Source organism: Tachypleus tridentatus, chromosome 1 (assembly GCF_004210375.1).
Source record: "Tachypleus tridentatus isolate NWPU-2018 chromosome 1, ASM421037v1, whole genome shotgun sequence".
Lineage (NCBI taxonomy): Eukaryota > Metazoa > Arthropoda > Merostomata > Xiphosura > Limulidae > Tachypleus > Tachypleus tridentatus.
In genome coordinates, this window is record NC_134825.1 from 30,742,790 (window position 1) to 30,762,268 (window position 19,479).

A 19,479-nucleotide genomic window follows, 5' to 3' on the forward strand; every position below is an offset into this window, starting at 1 on the left:
GTTTAAGAGATATGAATTTGTGATTTTTCATATGTATGTGTTACATTTGCATAGTTCTAGATTTTCTAGGAATTGCATTGCTTGCAAGAGATACAAAATAAACAACAGGGGAAAACACTGCTTGTCAGATGGGCATTGTATAATAGTAAAAGTTGTCTGAGGTTTCCTGCAGTATTAATCCATACCATTGCATGTGACTTGTTAGGAAAATGGTTAAACAACATTGTCCAGAGCTTGTATATCAAAAATCACACTTTCTGTTTGTAAAATAACCTGCTGGCAAATTTAATATTTCACTTTTATCACTACTATACTAGAAATGTGTTGTTTTGATACTTTTGGTGGACAGAGCAAAGGTAGCATATTACATAGCTTTGTGCTTAACAAAAAACCAAACACTTTTATTGTACTTTGCATTACCAGAATCTATACATAAGACAAAACTGGAAAATATTCAGTGTAATAGAAAATAATTTCAACTGCAAGATTACAACACACTACATTTATATATAGTGTATGAAGATGATTAAAAATTGTTTTTGCAAATATACACTACCTCAAAACATTTTTCACTGTTAGTAAAATGAATGGTGTTCTTGATGTGATGTAGTTTTGTTTAATGATGTTAGGGTTTTATTTTTTTATTTTAGTGATAAAAATTTATAGATGAGTCATTTACATCATTAAATTGATAAGTAAATGTTTTAATTAGTTCACACTTTTTGAGTTTGAATTTCTTTTATATAACATATTTGCATAAAAAATACTTTATTGTAATTTCTTAGACAAGAGATGTTTCTGGACTTGTGTAATGATTAATGTTGCAATGTTAAATGACTATTGGCCATGCTGGCTGATCTGGCAGATGAATGAAATTCTTAACTAATTTTGAATTCTCACTTGATGTTCCAACTCAATGCAAGTTGTCAGAGAAATATTGTGATCTTTTAACTTTATATGTTAAAAATTAAATGCCTTCATTTATAAACTCTAATTATTTAAGTAAAGAGCCAAATTATGAGTAACTTGCATCTTTACAAAGTTAAACAGTGACGTTTGTTGTATGGGTTACATTTGTACAGATTTTGAGTACTATATTAAAATGATTTAGGAGTTTCCATGTTGTCAAGTTCATGTTGCCCCTTCTGTTCCTGTTTTATCTGAAAATAGTGCATCTTGAAAATAGTATTGCAGTGTAGTTTCATTTGTAAAAGGCTCTATTGTAAGACTATCATGTGTGAAACACACTCCTTCTCTGTAATTTCTTTCCTTTAGAGGATGGTAGCTTCCAGAAACTGTTTTAACAGTTTGATTGCACTAAAATCCATAGGTGCAAAATTAGGCATTTCTGTGGTTTTTCTTTATATGTAATAGCATGATTACATATTTCATTCTAAATTTGCTGAGTGTATGTGATAGTGAATGGATAAATCATTGAAGCACATGAAATGCATGTCTCTGGATGGAGATTCACCTTCATGTTGTGTACTGTTCTTTGGGACATGTACAAGTAGCTTTTGCCATTGACCTTCATGTTTGTGGTTCTTCATGTGAAACAATATGTCATACTTTGATTAACACAAAAGATATATTTAAAATTGTTTTTTTCATGAGTTTATAGCTTTTTTATGTAACAGTTTCAGTTTTTATAATGTCATTAGGGCATTGCATTTAACATCAATTTTAATAACAATACTTTCAGATGTTTTTGATATGTCCCTTTGTTTTACTAAGAGAATAAAATCTTGTTCATTTGATCACTGTTTACAATCTGACAGTGCTAATTAATCATTTCCTTTGAGCATAAACTACTTTCTGCAAACATCTGTCAACTTTCCAGCAGGAATGCTTAAAAGTATTTCTACATGTTATTCATAAATGTTCAATAAACCTTAGTTGTTTTGTTCATTTATAAATTGTCAGGTTTTAGAACTTTGTTATATCTAAGCTAAGAATCTTTAAATAAAATTCAGTGTCATAACATTACTTTAGATAATTTTTATTTCTCTTTTTAAAGCATGGAAGGAACAGATATATGCACAGAAATTGTAAAACGTGCAACAGCAGGATTTGTGTACAGTGAAGCAGTAGCCAGGTAAGTAGCAAGTCTTTTCTAAAGTGCTTTGGTATATAGTCCTATTGTATTTTGCTAACTTCAGATGACTGACAGCAAGTTTGAACTTAATGCTTCAGTCTTCCTGGCAGGACTTAATTTTACATATTGTAAGCATTTTTACCTTCATTTCCATTTAACATTATAGTGTACTACATCTTGTTTGGCACAGATAGCCTTGTAGCTTTGTGCTAATAAACATGAAATACCTACCTACCTATTGTATTTCAACATGACATTTTATTGTTAGATGTTTTACAATACTCAATATATTTTTGTACATTAAATTTGATTGTTAAATATTTTTTAACATTTTAGCTCATGCTGGCCTTATCAAGCATGAAATACCAAACAGTAGGGTAATTATTTCACATATCCCATTAATATATTGTGTGGATTGTGACAGATTTATGGTATATTCTCACAAAAGTTAAGAGTTTTAAAAAAATATTTATACTTTTAGAATGTCTTTTTGAAATGTGAGACTATTTTTTATAAGTTAAATACATATGATGTATGTATAAAATTACCATATGTTCAATAGTCAAACAAAGTGAACCTCTCTCTCTCTCTCTTTAAAGGGGAGAACTTTTCACGAGTAATATTTTTAAAGTTTAAACACAAATTTATGGTTAAAAAGAAAGAACAACTGTGATAGGATATATATAAAAATTGCTTGAGAACATTAAAAGTGTGAGATCCCAAGCAGTCACTTGTGCTTGTGTTTAAGACCAGCACTGACTTAAGCACACAGTTCTATGAAAGTTTTGCTTATTTTCAACTTTAACTGTTTTACAGTAGTTTAGTATGCCATATTATTAAAAGTGTAGCTCATTTGATTATGAGTTTTATGGAAAAATTCCACCTACTGTTAGTTTGATTATGAGTAATTTTGCTATGTTCTGTTTACAATTAGGAGTTTGTTCTATGAACATTTAGTTTGTTTGTAAAGAGGACTGTCACATGTGCATGTTATTAATTTGGTTGAAAGCTATTCTGTTTTCTGTTATGTAAAAAGTGTAGTATTTTATTTGTACTAGTTATTATTTAGTCATATTTCTCTCCTTTTAGTCATTACATACGACAGATTCTTGATGCCCTCTATTACTGCCACAGCAATAACATCATTCACAGAGATATTAATACACAGTGTGTTCTGCTTGCCACTAAAGAGAATTCTGCTCCGCTGAAAATGGATGGTTTTAGAGCTGCCATACAACTGAAAGAAGATAATGTTAATGATGGTAAGATAAATATCTTTGTCTTGAGTAACATGATATAGAGGTATATCAAGGTCATTCTATTAATGGTAATACAAAGGTCTTATCTTGAGTGTTGCAGTGTATTTGTTTGAAAAGATAAATGAAAATAGACAATGGTGAAAAGAATTGATTAATGTTTTTAACTTTACTGCAGAGATGCCAACCATTACGATTTGAGCGTAATCATTACTATTTTGGTGTATACATTACGACTATACGCTCATACAGACAAATATTACAACTTGTTGCAACTCCCAAATTATTATATATTATATAGGCCTATACAATAAAGTGATAAATTGTTCCCCCAGGGCTTGAATGGGGTGAAAAGAAAATTTTTAGTGAGATATACATAAATTTTGATAATAAATAAAAGACATAGTCAAATGGCTACTTGCAATAATCATGTTTGTGCTTGAAATAATAAAAAATATTTGTATCTCCAATGTCTACCAATAGTTTGAGTGCGGTGCTTTTCCATACTGGGTACGTGGGGGAATCCATATTACGTCATCAGTGCTTGTCAGCCAATCGGCGCTCACACAGATGGGTATTTCTCGTTTTCTAAGCGGCATAGAAACACCAATGCGATCATTCACAAGATGGAAAAAAAGAAGTCTCATTCACCAGATTGTCTTGTTTCTGGCAAATCTAAAAGGACTAAAACTGTGAAAGGGCTTTGTCTACAATCATTATACTCAGTCATTTGAAATAGTTGGCATCTCTCTTACTGTCATAATGAATATGTGAAGAAAGGAAGTCACTGATCTTTGCTTCAGTAGCAAGTTTACATTTAATATATTTTGAATTATAATGGTAAGTGTACATACTGGGCATGAATACTTTAATGGGGGCATTCAGGTTAGATATTGTTTTAGAGATGTTTTGGTGCTTCTATTTGCACAGTAATAAAAGTACGTTTTATTTTTATCTGAGGAAATTGCAGAATTTCGTTTATCTACCTCTAATTTGTAATGTAAAGAAGCTGGTACACTTTGAAAAATCATTTAGTGTTTGACATATGATTCAAGTATCCCTTTTATAAAAAACAAATAAAATGCTGAACGTGGAAAGACAAGTTTTTTTCAAACATCCATTGTTTTAAAATTCATAATATTTTTACCTCAGGTTTGTTTTAGAACCATAAAGATGTTTTCATAAGAATTAACTTTAACTTCTCATTAAAGCAAGCTACCTTCATAGAACTAAAGCTCTACCCTTTTATGAATATAGCTACTTAAAGATATGCTTCTTACATCCTTACTGATAAGATTAGCTAAATATTTTCTCTGTTAGCAATGTTTTCAGCTATAAGTTATGATAAACAGTACAAAATTGTTAATTATATGAAATATTTTAAAATGTGTACTCAAAAGGTTATTAAGAAGTTGAGGATATACTTACTGTTACATATTGACTGATTGCTGTTTGTGTGTTTCTATATATATATGTTCTAAAATAACCTTAAAATATGTTGGTTACTACATTTAGATGAATTGTTTTATATCTGTTACTTTTCTTTTAGTTCAGTACTTTTAATTTACAGGTATTACTGTATTACATATCATTTGTGTATATAAAACAAAAAAATGATTAACTAATGACACTGAAAATGATTTAATATAATGATAGAATATTTTATCTTCTCATGAAGAGCATTCTCGACTTGTACTGTCCTGTAAATTGTGTGAAGTTTGCTTGCCTCTATCCTTGATACTGCCTCTTATTTTTGCTTACTAACATGCAAATGACCATTTAGCAAACCTCCACCAATATGAATTTAACACTATTCCTGTCATAACTAGTGCTCATTCTAATCTTGCACTTGTCAAACACTTCTCGATTGGAAGTCTAATTTAATAGATGCATTTTCACTTATGGTTTGATTCACTAATCCACAAGGTTTTCTTAATTTTTCTATTTTAGTTACACTTTCTTTAATGTTTTCATTTTATTTTGTGAAAAATTACAAAGTATTTTCTTTTCTTATCCTCTCTTTCAATTTTTTGATTCATGTACTCACAGTTTCAGGTAGTCATGACTGCAACTCCTGTAACTGACTGAACCAGAATTACTGTTCACACCCAAAGGATTGGAACTACAGTACTTGGTTTATAAATTGATTGCTCTGGTTCATCAGGAGTTAACCAGTTTCAAGTACTCTGTTCATTTTATTTCTTTGCAGGAGCCCATTTTTACACATTTGGATCTGCTGTGTAGCAAGTGTTGTCTGACCAGGTATACTTAGTTTTAAATTCACACTGTACAACCTGTAATCTTATATCATGCTAGATGAATGTGACGTTGGGGCTCTTTGTAATGTGGACCTGGTGAACAATTCTCGATGTTGCTATGAGTTGGTTGGTTGACTCCATCAGTATGATCACTCTGCCTTTCAAAATAGCACTATTTATGGTGCTGTTGTCCTTCAGACTCTCCAATGAACTTTTATCCTGTTCTTTCTTGTGAAGTATTTTTTGAGTCTTCATCAATTACCAGGTTCCAGTCACTGTGGTGGTGATCCAAGGAGGCCTATTTTCCAGAGTGTGCATAATACCACTTAATTTGAGAGTAGGGAAGTGGCATTCTGCTGGGGAAGGTGGAGTGATGCCCTTCTTACCATGGAGCTGATGTGCAATTCCAGATGCTGCAAGGTGTTGCATGTAGCACTTTACCATATATTACAGTTTGCCTCTATGACCAAGACATCCTCCTGCTGTCTGTTCATGGAAACTAGGTGTTGGTTGGGACAAGACGAGCCATTCAAGACCTGACATGAATTTGACTGGTACCCTCTTTCTACTGTGGACTGGACAATAAATTCCCAATGCTCCCAAATTTGGGAAATGCAACCCCAAATAGCAGTCCTTCCTACTGTTTGCTGAATGTCAGTTCCTGGTGGACCTGGTGTTGATCGTTGCTGGATGAGACACATGAATTTCTATGCATGTAAGGTTGGGTACCCTCCTCCTACCTGGATAAGAATATTCATCTGACTTTCCATCTTCCTACAATCTGCTGAATGTTGGTTCCTGGTGGATCTGGTGTTGCACATATACAGATGTGTATTCTGCTTATGGAAACTCCTCTTTCTTACTAATACCCTAGTTTTGAAGTGTTAGGTTACTTCTGGTATGGTTTGATCTAATGAACTTTGAAGTAGTTAGCATGTGCAAGATTAGAGTGGGCTGTGGTTACAATAGGGATAATGTTACTCTTCTGTTGCTAAAAAAAAGTGGGAGTAACAAGAGTAGGGAAGATGAAAATTTATGCCAATAGAGGGCAGCATAAAGTGTCTATTGGAATTACATTTTAAGTTAGGAAAAAACTAAATTTTGAAAACTATTTCAAACAAAGGTGAAATTCTGCCAGTACTTACCAATACTGAATATTGGAACTTACTTTTTAAAGTGGTAAAGGTGATGGAACTTTTGAGCTGCTTTTTCAGGTGCATTTGCATTACATTGTTCTGTCAGAAAGCATTTATTCATTAACACTAAAATTATTGTTTTTTACGTTTACATAGATTTTTTCTTTCTTAAAAATGGTTCCACTTCATCTAGCTTGAGTACCTTCATTTGTATTTGAGAATTTAATCCCTAATTTCAAATGTTTTACAGCATAGTCCTAAAAATGATTGATGAAGTGGAGATTTGTTTATTGTTGCACAGTCATTAATTACATTATTTTGTTTTCATTTTTCATTTCATAAAATAGTGGTATGCAGTTTTTAGTTTTTATTTCATTTTGATATTTTACTGCATGTGACTGGGATATTTTCTTTCCCACAGATAAAAATTCTGTGAAGTATCCAATGGGAGTGCATCCAAGGGGCTGTGCATATGTAAGATGTGATGAAAAGGGTAAGAAAAATATCTCAAAAACATCATAGTCATGTGTGAAAGTATATGAAACATGCATTTAACACAGTTATTTAGATTGATCATGAGAATTATTGTGAGATATATTAAAAAGCAAAGAAAAGCATTCTACACAGATATCTATCTTTGTGGCTGTGTGTGAAAAGTAATTATAAAGCATGCATGTAGCTTTACATGCAAAGTGTCTTCCAAAACATTTTTGTGTACACTACAGCTATTACTCTATTGATAGGGTTTCCTTTATTTGCCAATTTAAACACTAGTGTAATTTTTTTCTTGCTTGCTTCAGTCTTTCATTCCCCACTTAACTGCCCTTGGTATATCTGTCTTGTGACAATCTCTACACACTCGATGGGTGGGACCACTGTTAGCATATGTCTTGGTCCAATTATCAGCTTCTGCACTCTTTGTTGTATCTTGGCTGGTATGTTGTTGGGTAAAGATGCATTTTTGGAGAATGTTCATCTACCAGCTGATGCCTTCCATGAGTTATTAAGGCTTCTTTTCTCTTATCCTTGAGTTTTGCAGGCATTCATCTCTGTTGTTGTTGGCTTGTTGACTTTCCTCAATTCTTACAAGAGGGCCATAGTTCTGCCCCAATTCAAGTGTCCCAACCCCTGTCATCATTAACTTGGTCCAATGATACCAAGAATATATTCTGCTCATGTCCATGAGGTTTATCTGTTTGGTTGGAATGTCACCTACTGCAATGGTGACCTTTAGGGTCTTTGAGGGCTTTTCTCCAAGAAGTTCATGAAGTATAAAACAAACTTCACCACAAATCCATGGGTACTACCAGTCCTTGTGTCAAGAGTAGTAATTAGTAATTCAAATCGAATCACCACCATCATTATTCCTCCAAACTATAGTGTTTCTTCCTTCTGTAGATCCTTCAATTTTGAAACTTTATTTCAGGGCTATCAGAGATTTGTTGGTCAGGAAGACAGTGGAACAAGCCATCCCATTTCTTTCAGGGATTTATTGCAATCTGTTTGTTATGCTCAAGAATATGGGAGATTAGTTCTAGGCCACCAATTCTTCTTGTCTAAATCAATTCTTAAGTCTCCCAAAGTTCAGGATGGAGTCATTTCTCACTCTTTGTTGCCATTTTATACCAGGACTGTGAATGACCAAGTTTGTTGTTGCCAATGCCTATTTACCTGTTCCCATAATGGAGTTGTCCAACCACTATTTGCATTTTGTGCACAAAGGTAGGATGCTCTGTTGTTTTGATTAACATCAGCACCCATGTATGTTTTACAAAATTGTACAAGCTTTCTCTTGTTTACCCTATTCCCTTGGCCCATATACACACACTATCACATACACGACTGGTTATTGTTGGCACCATCTTGCTAGTTGGATGAACATCACACCAGCTTCTACTTTCAGAAGCAACCAAAGCAGTTTTTATTGTTAGAGCCAAGAAACATATTTTTGCTGTAACTCAATATATCATCCATTTGGTTGTCTCTATCAAAATGTATCTCATTTTGGCTCAGCTGTCTCCCATCCAGTTTTATACTGTGGAACAGGTAGTCTGACTCTTACTCATGCCTCCTTCTCCTACTGCCTGAATCATTTTTTTATCTTTTGGGGATGTGGGCATCACTTGAATCTCTCATTCCTTTTTGACAAGTGCACATGAAGTACATTCATTTTTCTGTATTCAGCCAGCAGAATTTGAACTGGATTCTCCAGTCCCCCTTATTCAAGGTCAGTGTCTTCAATCTCAAGTGGTGCCAAGATAGGAATAATACTACTATAGGTATTCAAAAATTTACTTATTCAGGGTCAAGAATCCCAACCCCTATTGACAGAAAATGAGGTTTCCTTACACATCAATGTTTTAGAACTTGCTGTTAAAAGGAAAATGTTTCAAAGTCTAGATTTGCTGAAGTTTCCATTAGATTCACTGTTGGTTTGTAACACCTATAATTGATAAGTTTGCTACTCGTTGGAACAGACATTTTAATCTTGGATACCTCTACCTTCAGCATTGTCATTATATGCATTCAGTCAGAACTAGATGAAATTGTACCTCTGTGCCTTTCCACAAATACGTCTGTTACCCAGAGTCCTAACTGCAATTCATTAAACCCTGCTTCTGTGGTACCTATAGGATTGCCAACTGCTTTCATTTTCTCCATGGCTATTTCTGTTGAGGCATCCATGATCCAGTATCAGACATCCAGCCATCCCAAAGCTCAAACTTCATGCATAAAGGTTATGCAGCCAGAGAAGGGGATAAATGCTCTTTGCCAATTCATCTGATTACTATTTCTCACCAGTGTGACTGATTGGATCCCACTTATTTGTTTTTTTCAAGTGATGGCCTGGAAGTGTTATGTTGTCCAGACTAATGCCTTTCAAAGTACTAGACAATGACATTTTGTTCATTGGGATTCTTCAGTTTCCTGAAATGAAATCCCAGTTGCCTTAATGTGAGTATGAAAATTGATCCATGTCACATTGTTTAGTAGCCTGGTTGAATTGTCTGCTGCAGAACATCATGCATTCTGGTATGTGGACCTTCCAACTTTTATTTCACATTTACATGATCTAGCAATATTTTTCTCTGAGGGTTTTAAACTACCTACTGCAGCTATCTTAATCACATTTGCTAGATTATATGGAGAGGTGAGTATCTTCATCACTAATTTTGTCTCTAGTTTATTTTTCAGGGTCCTTTACTTCTTTCACATAGGATCACACTTTGTGACAAGTGTTGCCCAAACAGGTGTTTTTATCAAACCAAATCTGCACTAATAAACATTATTTTATCTAGGCTGAAACAGACTTTGTAGAAATGAGATGTTCCATAACATTGGGTGGTGTTACTTTACCATGCTAGACTGCTGGTCATGAACTATCATGAGTAGAACACAAATGATCCTGCCAATTATTGGATTGAATAAATTGGGGTTAGTTTCTTTTAAAACATGTGGGAACTTTGTTCATCTATTGCACTGTTTTCAAAACATTGTTCCTCAGGATTCCCTAATGTGTATTACCTCTCCCCTCTTTTCAACAAATTGATCTAATCAGTTCCTACCACACCTGGTTTCCAATCAGTGTTTGAATGATTTATTTTCATTCTTGGAAAAGATGGCAAAATTGAGGGCCTCTTTACTCACTACCTTGGATATTTTTTTCCTAAGTGTTTGTATGAGAGTCATTAACCTATGCAAGAGTTTCATGTAATAGAGAGTGAGATTTGGTGTTCAACTATCTCCTTGGGTTGAGCGTGGCTCTGCTTATTGATCAGTATTGCTTCAATGCATTGTTTATGGATGACGGTCCATTGTATCCTTGTAATTCTGAATTTATAGTGGTCTAGTCCTAGATTGTTGGTTGACCACAGTTTGTTCTATGCCTTTCTCATAATTTCAGGGACAAGCAGAATTTACCTTTCCGTATGGTTAAGGAGTGAGGACAGATGTTCATAATCCCAGACCAGATGAGTTTTGTTGCCTCAGCTTGAGTGTGGCATATAAAATCTCACCATTTCAAATTTGAGATGTTATCTTTTGGATTTCTTCAGATTGAGGAGAGGGTTTGTTCACTTCATTGTTGATTACCTTCTTGTCATGATTCTTGGTGATGTTGTGATTCTAGCCATAGTGTGAGTTTAGGTAAGTATGTTTAGGAAATTAACAATTTTCTTAAATTGATAATGTATTTCCAATAATATTTAATTCCTTCACACTCTTCCTCCCAACTAAGAGCCAGAGTTAGAGGCTATGGATTGTATTAGTGTCAAAAAAGTAATAATATTATCCAAATGAGGTGCCTATATCTAGTACCTGGATAGAGGGTGTATTGACATAGGTGGAGAGTGTCACGAAAAAAATATCACAGAGGGCAATTAAATGGTTAATAAAAGGCTCAAGCAAGCAGGAAAAAATCAGATCAATGCTTAGATGGGCAAAGGAAGAAACTCTAGTTGTCTTGACAACTGATAGTTGTAGTGTGAGACATATTATTGGAATTACATTTTTGATTTAGGAAAGTGTTAACTCTGAGTAAGAAAACTTTTACATATGGAAATTTAGCTGTAAATAGAAACTGGTATTAAAGAATTTTAAAAGGAAAAAGGATACATGCAAATTTTTATTTATTTTCCATAGATTAAAAATGAAGACTATGATTTTTAAACTAGATAACATTTGATCAAGGCATACAGCTGTCTCTGTGATTTGCAGTTCTAATTTTTCTTTATTTGTAGTTGTAAATTTAATAGTTATGGAATCTATTGCTAACACAGTGAGTTTCACATAAAGTAATGGATGCATTTAACTCACTCAATGAGGCAAATTAAATATTTGAATGTACATTTTCATTCATGATTAATTTTCTGATTAAAGATAAGGTGTAGTGTTTATTTGATCAGGAAGGATTGGGACTCCTCACTTTATGGCACCAGAAGTCATTCAACATTGTTTATATGGAAAGCCAGCAGATGTATGGAGTTGCGGTGTACTCTTGTATGTGCTACTAAGTGGAACACTTCCTTTTCTGGGGACCAAGGAGCATTTGTATGAATCCATTTGTCAAGGACGTCTTAATGTATGAGAGCTAATTATTTTCATCATATGAAGCAACATGCATATGTCAATGTGTACAATTAAAAAAAAATTATATATATTATAACTTACTGTCAAATACTTCCCCACTTTGTAATCATCGTTTAATCTCATACATGCTATAACTATCATGTGATCTCATACAAAATAGTTTATCAACATTATAGCCTTGATATAGTCTCCTATAAAGAAATTTCCACAACTTCTAAAGCTGTAGAAGGTAAGTTGTACATCTTTAATGTTGATATAATTCAACTTTTACAATAACATCATTTACCCTGTAATAATAATGGTCATGAATGAGTCATTTTACATTCTTTGTAGCTAATGTAGTCTTGTACAAATTAATTTATCTATTCCATATCTTTAATGTGACATTGTGTAAATCAAGTAAATAAAATACAGGTACAAACTTCTCTTTTCCTACTCTGTTTTTACCATAATTTAACCTTGTACAAATTACGTAATTGACCTTGCAGGTTTGTAGTCTTTTACACATTGTCTCTCAGACTTCTAGTTTAATTTAATCTCATATAAATTAATTTACACTGTCAACGACTCTAAATCACATTTGTGCAAATACTCCCCTGTGCTACCTTAACCCTGATGTAGTCCCATACAAGTATTTCATTCACCCATACCATTTTAACTCTTCTATTAACCATGAAAGTACCCATGAGAGTAATTATACTATGATTTTTGATAATGTCTGCATACCATTACAAAATGTATTTCAGGTTATTAGTAAACATTACATGGCTTTTGTACACAAAATATCAAATTTTTAAATTAAGTAATAAATTTCTTTGTTTAAACATTTTCTCATAAAATATTTTCTTTTGGAAAGTTGATTGTCCAACATGCAAAGTAATTTTGATTTTAAAATTAAAAATATTTTAATGCATTAGAATATTTTCAAACTTCACAGGCAAAATCTTTATAATCTCCAGATAATTATTAATTTTTAAACACTTTACATTTTGTTTTCACTACTGTATTTCTGTATAGGTTAGTTTGATTTGATGGACTTAGTGACTTCAATGAAAAAATTAGGTAATAAATATAAATTATGCTATTTTGTTCTAGAATGACTAAAGATTATACCATGAAAACGTTTAGTGTAAAAAGTTCAAATTTCCAAGCATTTTATATATATGTGTGTGTGTGTGTGTGTGTGTGTGTGTATTTGCCTTTCAGCCATTCCTAGCAAATGTTATTGTAGTTACAGTGGCAAAACATGTGCACTGATGTTATCTTATTCAAGAATATAAAGCTGTCTAGTCTTAGTTGTGTTTTATGGACTGGTATTTTGTAAAGTACAGACACATTTCAGTTGTAACATTATATATGTATATACATTATTACTATTTAAGAAAAGTTGTTAAATTTCAGTTATTTTTCTTAAAAAATTTTGTTCTATACCTTTTACATATGAATTTTGATAAGGGTTAGCAAACCATGTGAAGCAGCAAACAAGTTCAAAGTTTGTAACTGGAAGAGATAAGAAAATTCTGGTTTAAATAAGTATAAATTTTCTTACATAATAAATCTGTATAGTAAGAAAAAACTATAATAAAGCATATGAGTCACTTTTAGCTATACTGATATGAAATTATTGAGGTTTTCTTCAGATTGCCCAAGACATCTACCAAAACTCACTTTCTAAAAATCAAAACAAAAAACTGTTGCTAAAAATAAAGTACATTATCCTGATTAATAAGATATTGGCATCATTAATTAAACATTTAAATTCTGTATTTTCAGTAAAACAGACACTTTGAATTTCAAAGCAGCAAACTTTCAAATTCTGAATACAAATTTGTCAAATAAGTTAGGTTATAATGTCTACTGTATACATTTAAACTAGAATAAAAATTCTTAAACAGCTTTTCATGACATTCATACATGCAATCTAAACTTATTGGAGCTAACTTTTGATCTGTTTGAAGAGATGTTACCTGGTTTAATGAACAAGATAAATGTATAGTTGTAGTAATAAAAGTTTTATAGGAAAGTGCTGAGTATGTTTTATTATAGTGTAATGTTACTTAAAATAGTATGATTCTTCATTTAATTAAAGACAGTACTGTTTGTTTAACATTGAAATGTTTCAAGAATGGGACTCAAACTCACGAGTTATTACTGAAATTATAGTAAGTGTATTTTGTTAGCTGTACTCATTACAAGGTTGATTTTTAGTTCTGATCTGTGTAAATGGTTTGCTTTAATCAGAGGCTCATATTAATTTTATCAAGATAAAATTTAACTATTCCAATTTTATACAGTTTAGCATTTACCAAATTTGATTGAAATAACTTAAACAAGACTCCTTTTGTTTATGTTATAGCACTATTTAACATTTCACTCTGGTCTTGCCATGGGCAGGTGGTTAGGGTGCTTGATTTGTAATTTGAGGGTTGCAGGTTCAAATCTTTGTCACATCAAACATGTTCACCTCTACAGCCATGGGAACATTACATTATGAAGGTCAATCCCACCGTACATTGGTAAAAGAGTAGCCCAAGAGTTGACAGTGGGTAGTGATGACTAGCTGCTTTCCCTCTTGTCTTACACTGCTAAATTAGGGACAGCTAGTACAGATAGCCCTCATGTGGCTTTGTACAAAATTCAAAACAAACAAACAGTTCACTGAGTAGTTTTATTTATTGTTCTCCATTATTATCTTCCACAGATGTTACAGGCCATAATTCTTCAAAAGTGGGTGATCATATAAATTTTAGAAATACATTTTCAGTATTGTTTTAATTTGGTGAAAAAAAATATTTTAAAGCATGTTATGATTTAAATTTAAAAGATAATTATTAGTAATATATATTTTTTATTAATTATAGCTAGCTGGACGACCATGGGACCATGTGAGTGACTATGCTAAAGACTTAGTTCAGAAAATGCTGACTGTTGATGCTAAGGAAAGAATAACAATAAAAGAAGCTTTAAACCACTTATGGCTCAAGGTTGAGTTTTGTGCTATAAAGTCTTGGTTTTCTTGAGTGAACCTAATTTATTATTAAAAATTAAAACCTCAAAGGATTCTTCAGTTCAATGTTTTGGTTTGTTTATCAACATTTTTTATCGAAAATAAATTGTTCGGTTGTAATTGAAAGTAACATAACATTTCAGTAATGTTTGTACTTTCGTGTGTTATGGAACCATGTTTCCATCAAGCATAAAAAAAATATAAAATATGCATTAGCTACTGTGTGTGTGTGTATATATATATTTACTTAAATTATGTTAAAAAAAATTTGAATTGATTTTCTACTACTTGATCTATAAATTTGGTGATAGATCCACTTAACCATGTTGGTTTCATGACATTCCTTTTTGCTAAACTGTTTGAATATCATTTGGAGAAGGTTGAATAACAACAGTACAACCATTTACTGGAAATATGTACTGTGAATTATTTCTGAAAATCTTCTAACTTAAGTAAGAAACACACCAGTTGAACTGGCTTTCATTAGTTAATTTTGGCAGTGTCATTTAGGAAGGAATGACTCAGACATTTAGAAAATAAAACATTTTTTTAATGAAACAAAAATTTGTCAAATAAAGCATTTTACTTCCAGAATTCTTCTTTAATTCAGATTTCAAATCCTCTTTCTTATTACAGTTAACTGTCATAGAATGGTTGTTTATGGTCATAAATTCTAATGTGGCAACATAGACTTGTGGAGAAAGCCTAGCTGGTGTAATAATTATAATCAGTGATAATAGCTTTAGGTACCTTGGGATTAGTAATGATCTCAAACTAAACTCAGAGTTTCACTTTAAAACTTTACTCCTGAAAAAATTGCAATCTCACTTTCAAATCTTAACATTATATAGTAATTCTTTGTGAAAAAACAATCAAACAAACATACTGAAAAGCTTCCATAGGCCTAATGTTTAAACTACTTGTTTTATAAAAAAACTACAAAAATTACTCAAACAACATATAAATTATAAAACAAAATGCAGCATCTTAATGTTGTTGTGGAAAATTATTGAACCTGGTGAAAGCATGAAAGGAATTAGTCCTAATATTTATTATTAAAATTGGGATTTTAAGCAGATATTTTTAGACATTCTTCTTATTGCTTCCTTTCATTCAGAGTCGTGTTAAAATAATATTTCTTTCAACACCAAGGTTCATTAGCTGGGTTAGACTTATGGTAGCCAAAAATCAGTTAAGTGTTATTTATAGCAAAAGAAATGTATTGTTAGGATTTGTTTTTAGTATGAAACCAGAAAACTTTATTTACAATAACTTGCAGCATGCAAATTATATGCTACTTTAATACATTTTCAACTTGAAAGCAACATTGGACTTTGTAAAAGGAATATCTCATAAACTTGTGCAGTATAATTCACTTTTAACCACAAATATGAACACACAATTATCTAAGTATAACAAAAAGACATTTTGTATATGCACAATATGATGATAAAATATATTTAAACTAATGTTTTTACCGAGCTCTGACTCTACTCTGTCATTATAACTTTTGTATCTTTTTGTAAATTAAATTGGTATTTTTCAGATTAAGCTATCCATGGAATTGCATTTTGACTATAAATGGAGCTATGTGTTAAATATATGTAACTGTTTAACTGGATCCTAAATTTTCTGAAATGCAATTGTTTGACTCTAAGCTTTATAGTGTTACTGGATTCTTATAGTGAATTCTAGTATGTTTGAGCTATACATTTATTTACTAACACATAGCTGTTAGATTTCGTAAATACTTTTGTAATTTTAAAGAATGAACAAACTTTATACTCGAATATCAGTGTTAGTTGATACTTGAAACCATTAGTACTTGGTTAAACTCTATAATTAAGGAAATGAGAAAAAAACAGTTGTACATTTTACAAATACATCATTTATTATGAGCATGGTTTCATCAGATACAGACTGAACTGTTTTGTAACAGGTTTATATACATGTGTGTTTATACAAAGAACCAGGAGTGACCTTGACATTCACTTAAAGACAAAATGGGGGGGGGAAGCTTAAGCTCTCATTTAGAATTTTTTCTGAATTTGTTTTTAGACATTTATTTATTTCTAAAATTTTCAGAGTGCATAGTTTTTAAATTTTTTTGCAGACATGTATAATTTTGCAGTTTTTTCTTGATGAAATTGGTGTTTAGTTTCATTTATGTGGAATACAAAGGTTGAATCCATTTTTCGCAATTTCCAGGTGTTAAAATGGTCTTTAAATCTTGTTTCTGTCAACCGTCCTGTTTGATATATAGACACACACCATTGAACTCTATACACACTAAATAGTAAACACCACCATTGCTATAATTTTTGATTCTGTCATTGTTATTGCACAACATTTTGTCTAGGTTGTTTTTACAGTAGAAGGCTGGCTTGTAGATTTAATTTTTCAGTATGTTATATATTTTGTGAGAAGATTTTTCAACATAGCTTAAACCATGTCATTTTCTTGTTCAGTACAGTATGTGAATATAATGTTACTGAATTCTATTATGTTTTAGCAACATTTCATTTATCAAACATTATGTAAATTATATAAAAAAAAAGGAAAAACTTAATTGTTGCAGAAATTACTGAACCTGGTGAAGACATGAAAAGTATTAGGTCTAATAGTGTAGTTGGTACAGTATATGGGGATATTGAATTTAAACTTGTCTCAATTTTTAAACAACAATGTGTTGATTAACTTTATTGTGTAACCATTATTAAAGGTAGTTTGTTTTATAGTTTTTAATTTATCTTCAGCTGATAAGGGTACAGTGATAAATCTGTGTAACAAATTACAGAACTCGACAAGGTTGTAAATATTGGATGTCCTGAAGAAGCATGTATGGTGCTGTCACCTTACGTCAGTTTTCTGAAGATTTTAAAGAAATGTTTGCCAGTATTTATGTCAATATTTAATTCCAAAATAATATTGTTTCCATTTTCACCAAATTCCATAGTAAATTTAATAAATTTATTTTGTGAATTTATAAACAAAATTCCTGAGGTGATGTTTGGATTTTGTCCAAAGACAAATTGCATAACCAAACTCTCTATACCAGTATTTAATGTTTTGTATTATTTTCATCACTAAACAATTTCTACTCTAAATTAGTCATTAAAACTTCTGACAAAAAGTGAATGATGGAGGAGAACCCATAGCTAACCCATCATTTTGTTTATATATATTTTGTCATTATATTTGAAGTAGTTCTGAACTAGGCAGGTGGTTATTATTATTAGTTTTAATTACTGGGCTTGAATTTTTTTTTTCTATATCCATTATTTTCTATTTGTTTAGATTTACTAACAGACGATGAACATCAAAAGAAATAATTTTGGTGTTATTTGGACCCTACACCTTTTTCTACAAGCTTCAGAGAGTTGTTTTTTTTATACCAAACTTAGATATAAAATCAGTTCAATTTTTGAAAATATTGTGGACTTTCTGTGTGTAATTCGCTTGTCTTTGAGTGAATGTCAAGGACACTTCTGGTTCTTCATTCAAACACATATATAAACTATGCTTCAAAATGTTTAGTCTACCTGATGGTGTCTTTATTGGTGAAACTATTGGCATGTAAATGATGTATTTGCAAAACCTACAACTGTATTGTTTTTTTCTCAGTTAGTATTAATTGTTAAGTAAAAATAGAAAAATAATTGACTGTTTTAATTGTAGTGGATTTTCTAATATTGTCTTTGTTATATTTCTAGGATAGAGATCACAGTGCTCCAAGAATTCATCTTCAGGAAACAGTAGAAGAACTAAGAAAGTTCAATGCAAGAAGGAAGCTTAAAGTACATTAGTTCATCTTAATTTCTTGTGTGGAAATTGACATGCAGCTTTTGTATCATTTCTGTTTCTACCTCAGAGACAAATACATGACAACTTTAGTCAGTCATAAAATAATCATATAAAATTAGCTGTTATGTTATTTGAAATTTCTTGGATTGTAATTTTTATACAAAATACAAGTTATTTTTATTGATAATCCATTATATCAGTTTGAGTCTATGTTTTAGAATGTTATGAGCTGTCATGGGCATGTACATTAAGTTTTCTAGTCTTAAAGGATTTTAAAGTGACAAAATACACTTTGTAGAGAGTCTGGATAGCTATTTCTGACATATTCATTATACTGATTCAGTTTAAGATTTCAGTCGGTACATGCTGTTGATTCTAAGTTATGTGAACACCTTAAGTACTTGCTAGATATTGGATACTTGAGGTTCATGTAAAGTACATTAGGATGATTACAGTGCACTGTGAATGTTTTGATGTTTGAAGATCATTTACAGGATTTAAAGTTATGAATTGTTGGGAATCTGAGGTTCTTATAAAGTTTTAGAGTGACTTCAGTTCATGATTTTAATTTTCAGATATTTGAGATTCTCATACAAATATTTTGAATGGTTTTGATGCACAATGGAGATAAACTGATAAAAAATGTTTTTGATTACTGTAATTCACACTGTTGATTCAAGAACATTTGAACTTCACAAGCAAGATTCTTCTTACTGCAATTCACAGTAGTGATTGTAAGTGTCCCCATGTCCATATGGGATTTTAGAATGAATGCAGAACTCATCATAAACTTGACATATTTGAACTTAAAGTAATAGAGTCATGAATTCTAAAA

The 19,479-nt window shown here is 31.6% G+C and overlaps 1 protein-coding gene across 3 annotated transcripts in view; it reads left to right on the plus strand.

Moving 5' to 3' along the window:
- LOC143245133 (peripheral plasma membrane protein CASK-like) overlaps positions 1-19,479 on the plus strand; it is a 184,682-nt gene that overhangs the window by 50,664 nt on the left and 114,539 nt on the right. For 2 of the 3 annotated variants that reach the window (XM_076491071.1, XM_076491088.1), the window contains exons 4-9: positions 2,018-2,095; positions 3,185-3,357; positions 7,167-7,238; positions 11,650-11,825; positions 14,695-14,817; positions 18,554-18,637. In XM_076491071.1, coding sequence (XP_076347186.1) covers positions 2,018-2,095; positions 3,185-3,357; positions 7,167-7,238; positions 11,650-11,825; positions 14,695-14,817; positions 18,554-18,637 — 706 coding nt within the window. The remainder of the gene's footprint in view (positions 1-2,017; positions 2,096-3,184; positions 3,358-7,166; positions 7,239-11,649; positions 11,826-14,694; positions 14,818-18,553; positions 18,638-19,479) is intronic. The other variant, XM_076491078.1, reaches the window with a different exon arrangement.